The sequence below is a fragment of the Protomyctophum bolini genome (genome assembly GCF_963924005.1).
Source record: "Protomyctophum bolini genome assembly, chromosome: 18".
Classification (NCBI taxonomy): Eukaryota; Metazoa; Chordata; class Actinopteri; order Myctophiformes; family Myctophidae; genus Protomyctophum; species Protomyctophum bolini.
In genome coordinates this window covers 34922496-34939390 of record NC_137879.1, presented here as the reverse complement: position 1 = coordinate 34939390, position 16895 = coordinate 34922496, and the positions used below count along the sequence as shown (strand labels likewise).

The following is a 16895-nucleotide window of genomic DNA, read 5'->3' as shown; positions in this document are numbered from 1 at the left end:
CTCAACACGGAAGTGATTCAGACGCGAAGAGGTGAGTGTCTGACTGTTAAACTGGCAAATAATGAAATGTTTACTCACTTTACAACAATACAGTTACCGTATTTACACCAGAACATAGTCGTTCATTATTAAGATGTGATGTAACGCCGTCCTGTCTCTCTCACTCTGTCCTGTAATATAGTATTTGAGAGGAAAACCGGTGTGGATGCTAGTTGGAAGGTCAAGCTATCGCCTTAGGGGAAAAATACATAATTCAATAATTAATACATTAATACATATTATAAACATGTACCTGTTTATACTGTTTTACTCTTGAGACTAGTTATATGGAGGAGAAAGTATATAAATCCTGGCTGTGTGGCCGGGTCAGATCTTGAGATATACAGTGATAAATAATATATATTAGCAGCATGCTCGGAATAGAAAGAGAAAGCACCTACTGCGCGTAAAAGTCCTTTCAACTACTGACAATCTGTGGAACATTTTAGAATCATTTTTGTTTCTGTTGAGTGAAGATACTGCCTGTGTAATTGTTCATTTTAAACCACTTTCAACCTGGCATCCCGGCCTATCTGCTATCTTGGTGATGTTTTTTTTGGCGAAAATGTCCCCAAATCATAAAAATAAATAAATAGCAGATCTACAATCTCACACTGTTTTAACACGCTGTGAGCTTGTCGATCTGCTATTTTATTCTGGCATTTGTTGAGTCAAAGATCAGTCATTGACCCAATATCCTGGGATGATAGAATTAAAAAAAGTAGCGTGCTTCACTTGTGGTTTGAAGAATAGTAAAAGTATTGGTGGGTACTTTTTACCTAATGGCCTGATAGTGATTGATTATGGTCTGAAGGTAATCGATAATGGTTTTTATTATTTAAAGTATTTAGTAGTATAATCACTAAGAAGTTAGTTGCAGCCAGAGTAATATAGTAAGAGAGTGGCGAGCGACACTAGCGTTGACTCCCATTGTAACAATGGAATGCGGAAGTGCTCATTCTATCTCAATGGGATAGTTCCAGTGTTTGGAACTATAGCCCATATAGGGGCAGCTGCTTTGCGGCGAGATCAAAGTGTGTTGCTGCTCTCCTACTCTACACACTCTGGTTGCAGCCATAAAGACGATCCACCCAATATTTAAAAAAATATATATCTATGACTCATTGGCAGCCAAGTGCAGAGATGAGAGAGTTGGTGTAAGTATTGGTGTTCATCTTGAGCACCACTGACATAGAAACACAGGGGTTTTCACTAGAAAACTGTCAGGATTTAGAAGACATTTGTAGAATTGTCCTCCGGTCTAAACGGGTTAAGTAAAAAAATGTGAGTAATGTGTGGAAACACTGTGGTGTCATTTAGTGCTGCCAGAATTGGCCAAAGAATCATACAACACGGGACGTGATGTTAAGACTGTCCATTGTGCCAATAATAGATGGTGTGGGGCTCACATGAGATGGCGCGCGCTACGAGCTTGTAGGTCTGCTATTTTTGAAAAAAAAAAAAAAAAACGACTGACATAGAAACATAGCTTTTTCAGAAAACTGTCCGGATGTAATAATAATAATAATCTTTATTGTCCCGAAGGATATTTGTCTTCACAATCTGTTCAACAGTTCAACACCCACATCAAAACAACACAGAGCACATAACACCAAGACAGTACAAAAAAAAAAAACATGAGGTCCCCACAAGCTGTGTACAGAACCATCCTATCGGCGGGGCAGTTTGTTTAATGCCGCGATGGCTGAGGGGACAAAACTCCTACTAAAACGGACCTTTTTCCATGGCAAGGTTCTGTATCTTTGTCCAGATGGCATGAGGTTAAAGAAACGATACAGAGGGTGGTCAGTGTCATTTGATATCGAGAGTGCTAGTCGTGTGATGGCGTTATTGTTCATATCAGAAAGTGTGGGTGTAGGAAGTCCGATGATTTTGGAAGCAATACGGGTGATACTGAAAAGTTTGTTCCTGTTAGGCATGGACAGTATGGTGTAGAAACATGCAGAACAGTACAACAGAACAGGTTGAATAATGCTTTTGTACAATAATAGCAGAAGATGAGGAGCAACAGATAATGATCTTAGTATGTAGAAGACATTTTTTTTTAGAATCTGATCTCCGGTCAGAATGGGATAAGTTCTTTGTGTGGTGGTGGTGGTGGTAGGACTTCGTGGAGAGGCAAAGATGGTGTTGAGCCTGAAGGAGATCCCCGCGGACAACCTGACGCGCCCCCTGGGCCGCAACGAGGTCATCGGCCTGCTCTTCCGCCTCACCATCTTCGGAGCCGTCACCTACTTCACCATCAAATGGATGGTGGACGCCATCGACCCCACCAGGAAGCAGAAGATGGAGGCTCAGAAACAGGCACAGGCTTTTCTATTATTACATTTTCATTCGCCGTTTTTTTTTAAGGCCCCGACGTCAAAAAAAAAAAAGAAAAAAAAAAGTCTTCCGAAAGAATATATATTCGAAGATTTGTGCCGCATTTTCACGAAAATAGCAGACCTATACGAGCTCGTAAGCGCGCCGCGAGCTTGTAGATCTGCTATTTTTCAATGGCTAAAGTATAACATAATGCTTAGTTAAAACACCAACACCAACACCCAGAATGGGTTGAAAAGTAAAATGATAAAACACTGACAATAGCCGATCTAAAAAGCTCACAAAGCATGGCGATGCGGGTAGTTCCGCTATCCTTTTACTAGTTTGGGTTACTGGGCTGGGGAGACATCACGTTTCACTTTTTGGGTCTCAAGCGAAAAGGTTTGGGAACCACTGGACTAAAGTGTTACCCTGTCAGGAAACAATGATTGATTCTCTAACTTAGTCTCTTTGTCTCTGTCTGTCTGTCTGTCTGTCTGTCTGTCCATCAGGCTGAGAAGTTGATGCGTCAGATCGGTGTTCAGAATGTGAAACTGTCAGAATATGAGATGAGCATCGCAGCTCATCTGGTCGACCCTCTCAGTATGCAGGTACACACACACGCACACACACACACACACACACACACACACACACACACACACACACACACACACACACACACACACACACACACACACACACACACACACACTCCTGATGCCACATGTTAGCTTGAAGATCTGTTATTGTCAGCAAGCGACTGTGTAGTACAATGCATACATTAGTGTGTGTTTAGTGTGAAATGACAGCAGGACAGAGGACAGTGGTCAACTCTGACACACACACACACACACACACACACACACATGTACACACACACACACGGTAACAGTTCCCTCTGTCATGTAGATAACGTGGCGTGACATCGCCGGTCTCGACGAGATCATAACGGAGCTGAAAGACACCGTCATCCTTCCCGTTCAGAAGAGACACCTGTTTGAAGGGTCCAAGCTGCTCCAACCACCCAAAGGTAAGGTTTTTATAGGGGGATATAATATGTGACCATAACACACAACCTAATATGAGGCGAGATTTTCAAAATGTCATTATGCTTTTATGTAGCATGTCAAAGTTGAGGTTTTTCCATGACTCTGAATCCATTCCAAGCATTAGTCTTGCACCTTGCCCACTTGCCCAAAATGTGCCCAAAATGTCCCGACCTCGTCACATTTGTGACGACGGCTATACAAGCTTAGGGATAAGAGTTAAGGCACTGGCGCAAATATAGGGCCCGTAGAATGTGAAAGACAGACAGAGATATGCAGAGAGACAGATTGACAGAGAGACCTAGAAAGACAGAGAGACAGACAAGACAAAGAGACATGATCCATTTATTCAGACCGACATTATAGGAGACACCTGCCAAAAATGTTTTTCAGAGGTCATGGGGTCATCATGATTAGTCTTTAACCCATTTAGGCCTCGAAATTTAAAAGAAATGCCTTCTAAATCATGACAATTTTCTGAACAACCTCATGTTTCTATGTCAGTGATTCTCAATATTTCATGTCAAGAAACCCAAAAATGATATGTAATTGGCCACCGACCCCCATCTGAAAATATGTTGTTCAAGGGCCCCCCAGAATCAAAGAATATTCAAAGATTTGAGGCACATTTTTGCGATTTAAAAAAAATAGCAGACCTACAAGCTCGTAGTACGAGCTTGTAGATCTGCTTATTCTTTTTTATTTCAATTTCTGCCAAGCAGCAAGCTATATAGATGCGTAGATGATTTATATTTATATATTAGGGTAAATCTACGCAACTGTAAAGACCAAACGGAAGTGGGGAGAAGGCTCAACTTCCGTCGCTCCAGTCCAGTCCAGACTGTAAGACTGTATTTGAAAAGTTGTGAGAGGCAACAGTCTGGCAACGCAAGACTAGTCCCGCTGCAATATCTTTGCAGGAAATAGCCGATCTGTAATAAAACAAGAGGTGATTTTTTTTCCCCTTCCTAATCTTGACCAGTGTTGTTTTCGTCGACTAAAACTAAGACGAAAAATGTTCGTCGACTACCTCTTTTCCGCTGACGAAATCCATTGGAAACTAAATTAAAACTAAGCTATGATGACTAACACTAAGACTAAACATACTGACAATTTCGTCAACAAAATAAAAACTGGACGAAAATGTTAGGAAGGGACTATAGTGGACGAGAGATCCAGTATGAGTCATTGTACAATTGGTTTCATGCTGAAAATAGCAGATCTACAAGCTTGTAGATCGGCTATTTTCATCAAGTGTACAACCCAGTCATTACGACGGCATCAAGGCACCGCCAAAATACATTTTAGTCGACTAAATCACCCGTAGATTTAGTTTGACTAAAATCTCATGATATTTAGTCGACTAAAACGAGACTAAACACTCAAGACATTCCAGGTGACTAAAATGTGACTAAAACTAAATGAAAACTACCGTATCCAAGAGACTATTGGCTGTATTTTGCGTGTCTTAAGTACCAGGTCTTATTCCCTATAACTTGAGTAAACTAAAGACCTGGAGGCGTGATCAATGGCTCTTTGGCCACTCAGAATACCCAAATGGCATTGATCACGCCTCCAGGTCTTTAGTCTACTCAAGTTAGGGAATAAGACCTGGTACTTAAGACACGCAAAATACAGCCCTATATGACTGGAAACTAAGGGCTGTATTTTGCGTGTCTTAAGTACCAGGTCTTATTCCCTAACTTGAGTAAACTAAAGACCTGGAGGCGTGATCAATGCCATTTGGTTATTCTGAGTGGCCAAAGAGCATTAACCACACCTCCAGGTCTTTAGTTTACTCAAGTTAGGGAATAAGACCTGGTACTTAAGACACGCAAAATACAGCCCTATAAATCTAAATGTGCTGGCCCAAAAAACAACACGGCAACAACACACGAGTATCCAACGATCCATCGTCCCTGGGTTTAACCCACTTTAACAGGCGTGTTGCTGTACGGCCCGCCCGGCTGCGGGAAGACGCTCATCGCCAAGGCCACGGCCAAGGAGGCGGGCTTTCGCTTCATCAACCTGCAGCCGTCCACGCTGACGGACAAGTGGTACGGCGAGTCCCAGAAGCTGGCCGCCGCCGTGTTCACGCTGGCCGTCAAGCTGCAGCCCTCCATCATCTTCATCGACGAGATAGGTCAGATTGACAAATGGATACAGTACATACAGTACATACATACGCTCATTCGATCGGAATCACATCGATGGAGGCTTGTAGTCGCTCGCCACTCAAGCTCTGACATCTAGTGTGTGTGTGTGTGTGTGTGTGTGTGTGTGTGTGCGTGTGTGTGTGTGTGTGTGTGTGTGTGTGTGTGTGTGTGTGTGTGCTTTTTTTGTTAGATTCGTTCCTGAGGAATCGTTCCAGTAACGATCACGAGGCCACAGCCATGATGAAGGCTCAGTTCATGAGTCTCTGGGACGGCCTGGACACCGACTACAACTGTCAGGTACACACAGACACACACACACACACACACACACACACACACACTTGATCCAAAATTTGGAACAGCATCCCACTCGCTGTTAGATCTGCCCCCTCCACTGAGAGTTTTAAGTCTAGGCTCAAAACTTTCCTCTACTCACAAGCCTTCCAGTCCCCCTAATTTTACTCTTGCACTTTATACATAGGATTTTTTTTATTGTTTCACTGATGTATTGTATTGCACTGTATTGTATTGTTTTCTTTGACCTGTGAAGCACTTTGGTACGATGAGAGTCGTTTTTAAATGTGCTATACAAATAAAATTGATTTGATTTGATTTGATTTGATCTGACTGGTACTATACTGTATAATACTTCATCCTGACAGGAGACCTGAAACATAATACCAATCACAGTCTCTCTCTGTCTGTCTGTCTGTCTGTCTGTCTGTCTGTCTGTCTGTCTGTCTGTCTGTCTGTCTGTCTGTCTAGGTGATCATAATGGGAGCTACTAATCGTCCTCAAGATTTAGACGCGGCCATCCTGAGGAGAATGCCCACTAGGTTTCACATAAACCAGCCTGTAAGCTTATACGCACGTACACACACACACGCACACACACACACACACACACACACACGCACGCTAGGGCTTTAAGCAACTAGTCGACTATTCAACTAGTCGACTATTCAACTAGTCGACTAATAAATCATTATTAGTCAACCTTGTTGGTACTAGGAAAAAAAGGGGGGGTTCCCGTTTTTGTAGGCCTCGAGATCAGCTAGAATAGATTATAGTTATACTCACCAATGTACACAGTTTTTAACCCATTCTGACCTGAGATCAGATTCATACGAGGTTTCCACTGGACAACACACTGGTCTGATTAACCCATTCTGACCTGAGATCAGATTCTAAAAATGTCAGTCGATCTTTAAAAAATAGCAGACCTACAAGCTCGTAGCGCGCCACTCGGTGGCGCGCTATGAGCTTGTAGATCTGCTATTTTTCAATAGCTAAAGCATAACATGGTGCTAACACCAAAATGGGTTCCCGTTCAGAATGGGTTAAATGTACAACTATTATTAAAAAGAAACGCGCACGCACACACACACGCCTGTACGTTTCAGCTGTGTGTGTGTGTGTGTTCCCGCAGAGTCTGAAGCAGAGAGAACAGATCCTGAAACTGATCCTGGAAAATGAACGGGTAAGTGTGACCTTTGTGACTCAATAATATATTTATCAGTGACGGGAGATTAATCGGCAAACGCAATATCGGCTGATATTGGGCCTTAAAAGGATATATCGGTATCGGCAAAATAATATATCGGCTTTAGCAGATATTTTATTTTATAATTATAATGTTGAAGAAATAATAAAAAAAAGCTTGAAAAAGCCTTTTGTTTGATCAACGTTTTCTGGGGAAGCTTTCAAAACAGTCAACAAGTTGGAACATTTTTTTATTCAGACTTTTTCAGAATGGCATTTTTTTTTTAAAATATTTTCTTAACACAGAATGAGATCATAATATCGGTTATATCGGTTATATCGGTTATCGGCCATAACGGCAATTAATTATATCGGATATCGGCCAAAAAATTGGGACACATTTTTATGGGTCCCTTTATTATATTTTTTGTTTCCTACATTTTGTTTTTAATTATATTATTTCAAAACATTAAAAAAAAATGCATGAATTAAATTATTTCCCCCCCCCCCAGTAATTCCATGAAGTAAACAAAGAAATCTAAGAAAATTCCATAAATAAAACCTAAACCTGGTCTTAACGCACCAGCCGTGTTGCGTATACACACTGTGCAAATGGGTTGTGTGTGTTTCACGCAGGGGGGGGGCAGTCAGACAGATATTTCGGGAAGCCACTAAGGAAATCGGGACTTCCTGAAAGTTCATATAATGGCCTGTTGTGGCGCTGTCATTGGGCCCAAAAATACCCATAGCTCCATAGAGGTCCATGTATTTGGGCCCAACTTCACCTAGACTGTATTACCTTAATAAACATGGTCATGAATACTTTCTGCTTCCAGTCACTAGTTTAAAGTCTCATTTTCTCATGTCATATTATTTATTTTGGAAAATTATGGTCCCATTTATAAAAAAAACGACCATGAAGTCCCGTATGTTCTGAGGGGCGTGGCTACCGTTACAGTCTATGAACGGGAGCCACCCCCCCGTTCAGTCAAAATAAAAACCAACGAAGAGTAAGGGGGGGGGGGGGGAAGTCCCGCCTCGTTGTCTGGGCCAGCCAATGGGCCAGCTGGGCCCAAACGGAGCCAGCCAATGGGCCAGCTGGGCCCAAAACGGATCTAGAAATATGGCCACTTACAGTGCAAGGAATTACAGGCTTCATTGTTACGTCCATGTTAGACCCGGGGAACGCGTTGTCCATATTATTTTTTTGACGGTCTATGGTTTCACGCCGTCAGGTGGAGTCGTCTGTGGACCTCAGTGGCGTCGCCAAGGACACAGAGGGCTTTTCAGGAAGTGACCTCAGGGAGATGTGTCGCGATGCCGCACTGCTGTGTGTCCGAGACTTTGTGCACACGCAACATGACAGGTATCACACACACACACACACACACACGAAAATGTCATCTCCCACGCTCGCCCACCCCCCCCGCCCCCATATATCACACACAACAGGAAGAACGCCATGACTAATAATTAGCGCCCACCAGTTCCCAATCTGTCAATAATGTGCATACCTTCACGTCAATATAATAATAATAATAATAAAAAAAAACACGAGACGTTGCATATTAATAAGTCACATGTGGCATGGATATTGCATGTAGAGTCCTATGGGGAGAAATTTGTCTCAAATGTTTTTACAAATGTTCCATGATTTACAAATGTGTTTCCAAGATTTACAAATGTGTTTACAAGATTTGCAAATGTTTTTCCACGATTTACAAATGTATTTCGTATTTTTACAAAAAATATATAGATTTGTGTGTGCGTTTATCCTAAAATACCATTTGTAAATCCTCAATTCTGCTTGTGAATTGTAAATCTGCATTTGGCATTCCTTTTTCCTGTTGAATCATTTTGAGACAAACGTCACGCTTTTTTATGATAATTTTCACAAATGTATTGTCCTATCCACAAAAAAACATGTAACTTGTAAGTTGGCATTTAAATACATTTTTACAAATATATGACAATTTGTAAAAAAAAAAAAATTATACTTGGCACATTTATCATAAAATATCATTTGTAAATCATCAACTCTGTGTGTCAGAGTTGATGATTTGTGGATTTTCTCAATGCATTTGTGACTCCAGGCACTTGTGGATTTTCTCAATGCATTTGTGACTCCAGCCACTTGTGGATTTTCTCAATGCATTTGTGACTCCAGCCACTTGTGGATTTTCTCAAAGCATTTGTGAAACCAGCACAAGGTAAAAATGTCTCAAAAAGGTGATTGGCTGCCTCGTTGCTAGGCTGCCTCTAAGCCAATGGGAGATTTACCATAAATCCCATAGTCTGAAGTCTTCAGACTATGGGATTTATGGCAGTCCAAGTTCCAGTGAGTTGGATGCTCATTCATTATTGAGATCCTTGGTCGTCCAGTTCCCCACTGTATTTCAAGTTGGACTGGTGTTGGAGGATGTTGTTGATACTCTCTCATGGTCTGAACTGCAGTGCACAATTGTGTTAATGCCTCTCTAACCTCCTGGGACACCGGAACATGCTGTGACACAATATCAATGAAAACTATTTTCCTGTGCACATGCAAATTCCAGGTAGTCCACATCCAGGGGTGCTTACTGGAGAGAATGTAAATAATAGGACAAATTTGGTGAGAGGAGCCAGGTTTTTACAATAACGTCATAAGTGTCAGTATAATATTATGACGTCAGTATCACAGTCAGTATCATGTCATCACGGTCAGTATCATGATAAGTATCTGGAAACAAGTCCACAGCAAAAGGATTTCAGTTCAACCACTTTAACCCCCTATGTACAAGCTCACTATTGCTATGCCACAAGTTGTGAGCTTGCAGATCTGCTATTTTCAGAAACATTTAGACCATTTGGAGGATTTTTTTTCCACAAACAATTATTATATATCTTGAAACGGGGGTCCCACTCCCTTTCACAAAATATTTTCAGGTGGGGCCCGGCCGCACGGGGGTCTGTGGCCAAATGCATAGCCTAACTATTAATTTAGGGGTCCCCTTGATGAACCACTGTTTTAACTATAAGGGTTTAGCAACCAAAATATAAGGTTTGTGGTGGAATGTAAATAATATGACGATAATAGGCCTAATCATTTTATTGAAGTGCAGGACAAGATGTATTGTTGTCCATTTTGCAGCAGGTAACACTGAGAATAAAGCTACTGCATATCATTAAAAGATGAAGTAAAGTAATGCTAAACTTAAAGTAAAGTAGTCTAAAGTAAACATGGGCAATCTAGAACTATCTTAATGAAGGCATATGAATTTCTATTAATCATAATGAATACATACTCCAGCTTGTTGACTTCTCTCCATTTCCATTATGTTATGTAGTGACTAAATAAGAATAACAAGTCATAACAGACCTGTGCAGAAATCTCACGTTTATGAACATCAATCTAAAGTTTGTTTTGCTGCAGCCTCTGCCTTGTAGCTCACAGTTTCACGTTGCTGTGTTTTATGATCTTCAGTCTGAAGATCATAAAAATCCTCCAAATGTTTTTATCTAAATGTTTCTGAAAATAGCAGATCTGCAAGCTCACAACTTGTGGCATAGCAATAGTGAGCTTGTACATAGGGGGTTAAAGTGGTTGAATTATTTTTGCATTGTAGGAATTGCTTAGACATCAGGTCTTAGAAATTATGACAGGGTGTCACATTCTCTCCAGTAAGCACCCCTGGATGTGGACTACCTGGAATTTGCATGTGCACAGGAAAATAGTTTTCATTGATATTGTGTCACAGCATGTTCCGGTGTCCCAGGAGGTTAGAGAGGCATTAACACAATTGTGCACTGCAGTTCAGACCATGAGAGAGTATCAACAACATCCTCCAACACCAGTCCAACTTGAAATACAGTGGGGAACTGGACAACCAAGGATCTCAATAATGAATGAGCATCCAACTCCTCTACTGGAACTTGGACTGCCATAAATCCCATAGTCTGAAGACTTCAGACTATGGGATTTATGGTAAATCTCCCATTGGCTTAGAGGCAGCCTAGCAACGAGGCAGCCAATCACCTTTTTGAGACATTTTTACCTTGTGCTGGTTTCACAAATGCTTTGAGAAAATCCACAAGTGGCTGGAGTCACAAATGCATTGAGAAAATCCACAAGTGGCTGGAGTCACAAATGCATTGAGAAAATCCACAAGTGCCTGGAGTCACAAATGCATTGAGAAAATCCACAAATCATCAACTCTGACACACAGAGTTGATGATTTACAAATGATATTTTATGATAAATGTGCCAAGTATAATTTTTTTTTTTTACAAATTGTCATATATTTGTAAAAATGTATTTAAATGCCAACTTACAAGTTACATGTTTTTTTGTGGATAGGACAATACATTTGTGAAAATTATCATAAAAAAGCGTGACGTTTGTCTCAAAATGATTCAACAGGAAAAAGGAATGCCAAATGCAGATTTACAATTCACAAGCAGAATTGAGGATTTACAAATGGTATTTTAGGATAAACGCACACACAAATCTATATATTTTTTGTAAAAATACGAAATACATTTGTAAATCGTGGAAAAACATTTGCAAATCTTGTAAACACATTTGTAAATCTTGGAAACACATTTGTAAATCATGGAACATTTGTAAAAACATTCGAGACAAATTTCTCCCCATAGAGTCCAGAGTATATTTTAAATTAATATTTAATATATTTCTCTTCATCCTTACCCCAACTCTGTCTGTCTGTGTCTCTCTCTCTCTCTCTCTCTGTCTGCCCCTCTCTCTCTGTGTCTGTCTCTCTCTCTCTCGCTCTCTGTCTCTCTCTCTGTGTCTGTCTCCGTCTGTCTGTCTATCCCTCTCTCTCTGTCTGTCTGTCTCTCTGTGTCTCTCACTGTCTCTCTATCTGTGTGTCTGTCTCTCTGTCTGTCTGTCTGTCTGTCTGTCTATCCCTCTATCCCTCTCTCTCTGTCTGTCTGTCTCTCTGTGTCTCTCACTGTCTCTCTATCTGTGTGTCTGTCCCTCTCTCGCTCTTTGTCTCTCTCTCTCCGTCTGTCTGTCTGTCCCTCTCTCTCTGTGTCTGTCCCTCTCTCTGTCTGTCTGTCTCTCTCTCTGTGTCTCTCCCAGTGGATCAGAGGACATGGTGATTCGTCCCATCCAGCAGTCAGACCTGCAGAAGGCCATCAGTAAGATGAAGAAGTCCAAAACCGCAGGGGGCCAGGGAGCCCTGATGCACGCCGCACTGGACTGAACACACACACACACACACGCACGCACGCACACACACACAACACGCACATGCCCAACACACACGCTCTGTACATGCTGTACTGATTCTCAATTTTTTTCATGCCAACGACCCCCCAAAATGAGTGTATTTGGCTGCATCTCAAACGTATTTTGTGACAAAAAAAAATCTCTCGCACACTTGACTGTCTTCAAATGCAGTTGAACAGTGTATTTAGGGAACATGCAGCCATGACTGTCGGACCTTCATCAGGCTTATAAAGATGTCCTCCTCTTTTGCACCCGTCGCCTGGAGGTGTGCAAAAGCCTTGCTTTTTATTGACGAAGACCCCCAGAAGCACAGATTTGCGTTTAAAAAAAAAGGTTTGCTTTAAAAAAAGAAATATGAGAAGCTCATGGAGATGTGCTATGAGCTTGTAGGTCCGCTGTTGTTTGAACAGCCAAAAAATTAAAAATATAAAATATAGTTGAAATGATTGTGACGCCGCCACACACACACACACACACACACACACACACACACACACACACACACACACACACACACACACACACACACACACACACACTGTGTAAATACATACAGAATACACACACAATATATTGTATATATAAAAACTAAATGCACACATACTGTACATATTTGCAGTATACACAAATATTATATGCAGTCCCCTAATGAATACACACACACACACACACACACACACACACAGTTTACCCCCAACATGTACTGTAAATATAGTTTACATGCCACGGCTATCATATTGTTTTGTATTGTTCATTATCTCATTAATGAATAAATAAATAAATAGGGGTATTGATATGTCCAACACGGGAGAGGCAGTGATGGAGATGAGAACACGGCTGAGAAACGGCTAAAACAGTCCCCCCTTCCATTTGTAAAGATATGCCAGGGACCTCCTTCCATAAGAGAATAATGTTTACGGCTCTAGCAGTGCATTCTCAGCCTGTTTATTTTCAACGACCCCCAGTTTGATATTCATATTAGTCTACTACAGACCCCCCCCCCCCCATTTATAGGCATTTCTATCTCTGGGACCCCCGATTTATAGTGTAAAATCAAAGTTAATTTCACTCTACAAATGGAACATTTGTACACTCCCATAAGGGTCCATTCGCTTCCTAACTGTCATTTAGCTGGGTGGGGACCCCCCTGGAACTCCCTCAAGGACCCCCTGGGCGTCCCCCGGACCCCCACTTTGGGAACCACGTACTGGGCTAAAAGACACGACCTATCTGGGCTGCATGCTGCCGGATTCAAAACGTTGGAAGAGTTTTGAAATGTCCACCGTTGTGAAGAGATTTGACGAGGTACACCCTGTAAAAGAAAAAAAATAGGTTTCATACATTTCATAATATATACTATATTTCTGACGGCCCCGATGTCCTTTCAAAGTGTGTGAATGAGGTGGAGTTGGACAGTGTGTTGTTAAGGCTATTTTGTTCTTTGATGAAAGTGGCACAATAGCAATGACGCGATGCAAATCCTGAATCTTATTTTCTTTTAAATTATCAATATTGTGTGTTTGTTTTTCTTTCCCAGTATGAGGGTTGCTTACTGCTTACATAAGGGTTTTTTGGTTATTTGTTTTTTTGTGGCGTCATGAGTATGCTGTCCATTTTGTTCCTTTTTCCCAAGTGATATAATGTGCAAATGAGCCTTAACACGTTTAGACCTGAGGACGATTCTACAAATGCCTTCTAAATCCTGACAGTTTTCTGAAAAACTCAAAACATTTTCATGTCAAACGACCCCCAAGATGTTAATCCAGGGACCCTCCCCATGAAGCAAAGATTTGAGTTAAAAACGTTCGCTCACATTTTCACGATTCTTCAAAAATAGCATTTTTCAACAACTAAACGTAATGCTTAAAACACCAAAAGGGGTTCTCTCCCGCCCCAAATGGCTCAAGTATTGATCTGTGTCGGTGAACGCTTCAGGTAGTTTTAGCTTGGAACGAGCTGAGTTTCCTCCAGCTTGGTGGCTCCCAAACCCTTCTAAATGCATGGAATCTAGAAAATGCTGTGACAGGGACCTCTAGAAGCAAAGATTTGAGTTCATAGTTAATTTAAAATATAGGAGGGGGAGAGAGAGAGAAAAATATATCTGACTGTACATTTGCTTTTTTTTTAATAGCCAAATCATAAAATATGGTTAAAATGATTTTGATGCTATATATTATGCTGGGGACCCCTAGCTGGTCTAACCTGACGCTGCCAGATCCAAGAAAGCTTGCTACACAAATTTGTTTCACAGGGAACATGGTTACCCAATACCGCCCCCAGCTGGCAGAGTCAGGTTATAGCTGGTCCTCCCCAAAGGATTCCTGTGGCTCTCCGGACCCCACTTTGAGAACCAGAGTGACCAGAGGACTGTGCTGACTCACCAATGTAAGGTCATGAGTATACAGTTTGCAAGATGGCTATTTTAGTATTTTTGTCCAATTAAGCGACCCATTTGTTTTCAGCCAATCCCGCGCAGCGTTGAAACACAACGGCGTTCCCTTTCCCCCCCCTACTACAAGCCCTGCAGAGGGACTCAAACCCTCAACCTTGGTGAGCCGGTTCAGTGAAAGGGGATTTTATTTTTTACTTTGTCAATCTCTGTGAGTGTATAAAATGATGGTAATATTACATTGTTGGTTTCTGACATATTCTGACTACATATCATCTGGTCTTTAAGTTTGGCTTAATTGGTTTGATACTGAAGCTGATGTGCTTTTTCTTCTGATGTCGGGGGAAATAAACGGTGGATATGACTTGTTTTTGTTCTGCACTCACTCATCCATTTCCTTTCCTCAGAAAACACAGTCCTCTCAAGCTGTCCGTCTCTCCTATACTGTCTCCCTCTCAGCTTTCCTACGGTGTCTCTCCTACAACTGTCTCCCTCAGCGTTCTGTGTGTCGAACAGATTCATGGCAAGCTGTGCAGGAAACAAACAGCAGAGGGCGCACTATTTTCTATCTGACATATTATTTGCTCAAGACTCTAATATCTGGACGCTGGAGGCATTTTATTAACCAGTGACTCAAAAGACAATGAGACTTCATCATGGTTTATTCTTTTAACTCAATATCTGTTGCAATTTATAGATGTGCAGTGCGAGACAATGTTGTAAAGTGAAGTTTGGAATATAACAGCTCAATTATGACAATGGAATTGCATACAGCTCTTTCTTAAAGCTTTTATTGAGTGAAAATATCCAAGGCACCACGTTTCAAGACATTACAGGAAACCTCAATCGATACAAACGTTCACTTAGTGTATACTTGGCCTTACACTCAACTGTAAAAAAGAGCTCCATTTCTTTATAAGACACATTGACAAAAACATGATTTCAAAAAAGGTTTGGGCAAAGTCTCCACTTGCCTAGTTCCATCCAAACGTCACTCTCGAACGGAGAACGTAGATTTATTACGTTACGTTAGAGTTATTCTACCATTTACAGTGTAGGCATTTAGCAGAAGCTCTTATCGAGAGTGACTTACAAGTGCAAGATCGGAAAAAGCTGACGAGTAAGCATGAACTCAAGTCAACAGACAAACTTCAATAGGTAGGCGTTCCTGTTAGCCAGGGCTTCATCTGACACTTATCCTACAGGGCTGGGCAATTAAAACCAAAGTACCTAGATCAAAACCAAACCAATGGATTTATAATCGACTGAATAGATTATCCGATTACTTAACCCTGTATTATACGTTGTTGTTACAATGGTGGTGATAACTGATTTGAAGTCGTATCGCCCAGCCCTAATAACTCATCCTGAGTCAGCAGCTACAATAAGCACTTATGACAAGACACACTGATGGGGATTGAACCTGTGACTACCCCCTCCCACCCAACGAAAAAAAAAAAAAGAAAACCATAAATTAATAATAAAATATCCTGATTCAAAAAAGGTTTTTAAAACACAGTAAATAGAATCAAAAGGCAGATAATAAGGTGCAACGAAAGACACACACAAAAACACTACCCAAATAAAATAGTTGGCAAAAAAAGAAGAAGATTTGAATGATAAAATAACAACGATATATATATATTTAAAAAAAGGATTGGTATTAGTTTATTTTTTTACAATTCGTTTTCATTGTGATACCGATAAATAGGAACTTAAAATGTTCCATTGATCCAAGCCGGGAACACGAATTAAACCTACTCTGGAAAAGCTCACGGCCCACCAATCTGACCCTGTGTTAATGGTCAGATGGGTGGCCGGACCATCTGACCCTGTGTTCAGTGGTCAGATGGGTGGCCGGACGATTTTCAAGTGGGCCCCCTGATCCACAAAAAGGTTGAGAAGTTAACCACCGTTATTTTAAAACAAAGATCCAGAAAAGGTTCTTTAAAGAAGTCTTTAAAAACACTAATATTCACCATTCATCAAATAAAAAAACACTCTGTAAAATAGAATCAAAAGAATACAAACAACAATGTCTGTAGAATGAAAGATAAGAGAATAAATTATAAAAACCCACTCAACCATAAATATAAAGCTGTAATAAATGAGGAAACGAAGCGGCGTGGCGCTGAACGTTACGTTTGCACGTGTGGCATTTGTTTCTGCTTGAGCTGAAATATCAGCCCATTAAGACCTGTGGCCGATTCTACAAATGCCTTCTA

The 16895-nt window shown here is 41.0% G+C and overlaps 1 protein-coding gene across 1 annotated transcript; it reads left to right on the top strand.

Moving 5' to 3' along the window:
- atad1b (ATPase family AAA domain containing 1b) lies at window positions 1–15034 on the top strand. Its single transcript, XM_080789195.1, has 10 exons — window positions 1–31; window positions 2165–2364; window positions 2874–2972; window positions 3274–3394; window positions 5353–5553; window positions 5757–5863; window positions 6332–6421; window positions 6996–7046; window positions 8284–8414; window positions 12132–15034. Exons 2-10 carry the CDS (start codon window positions 2185–2187, stop codon window positions 12253–12255), a joined length of 1104 nt encoding a protein of 367 aa, XP_080645321.1. The 5' UTR covers window positions 1–31; window positions 2165–2184; the 3' UTR covers window positions 12256–15034.
- Window positions 15035–16895: the final 1861 nt, after the last annotated feature.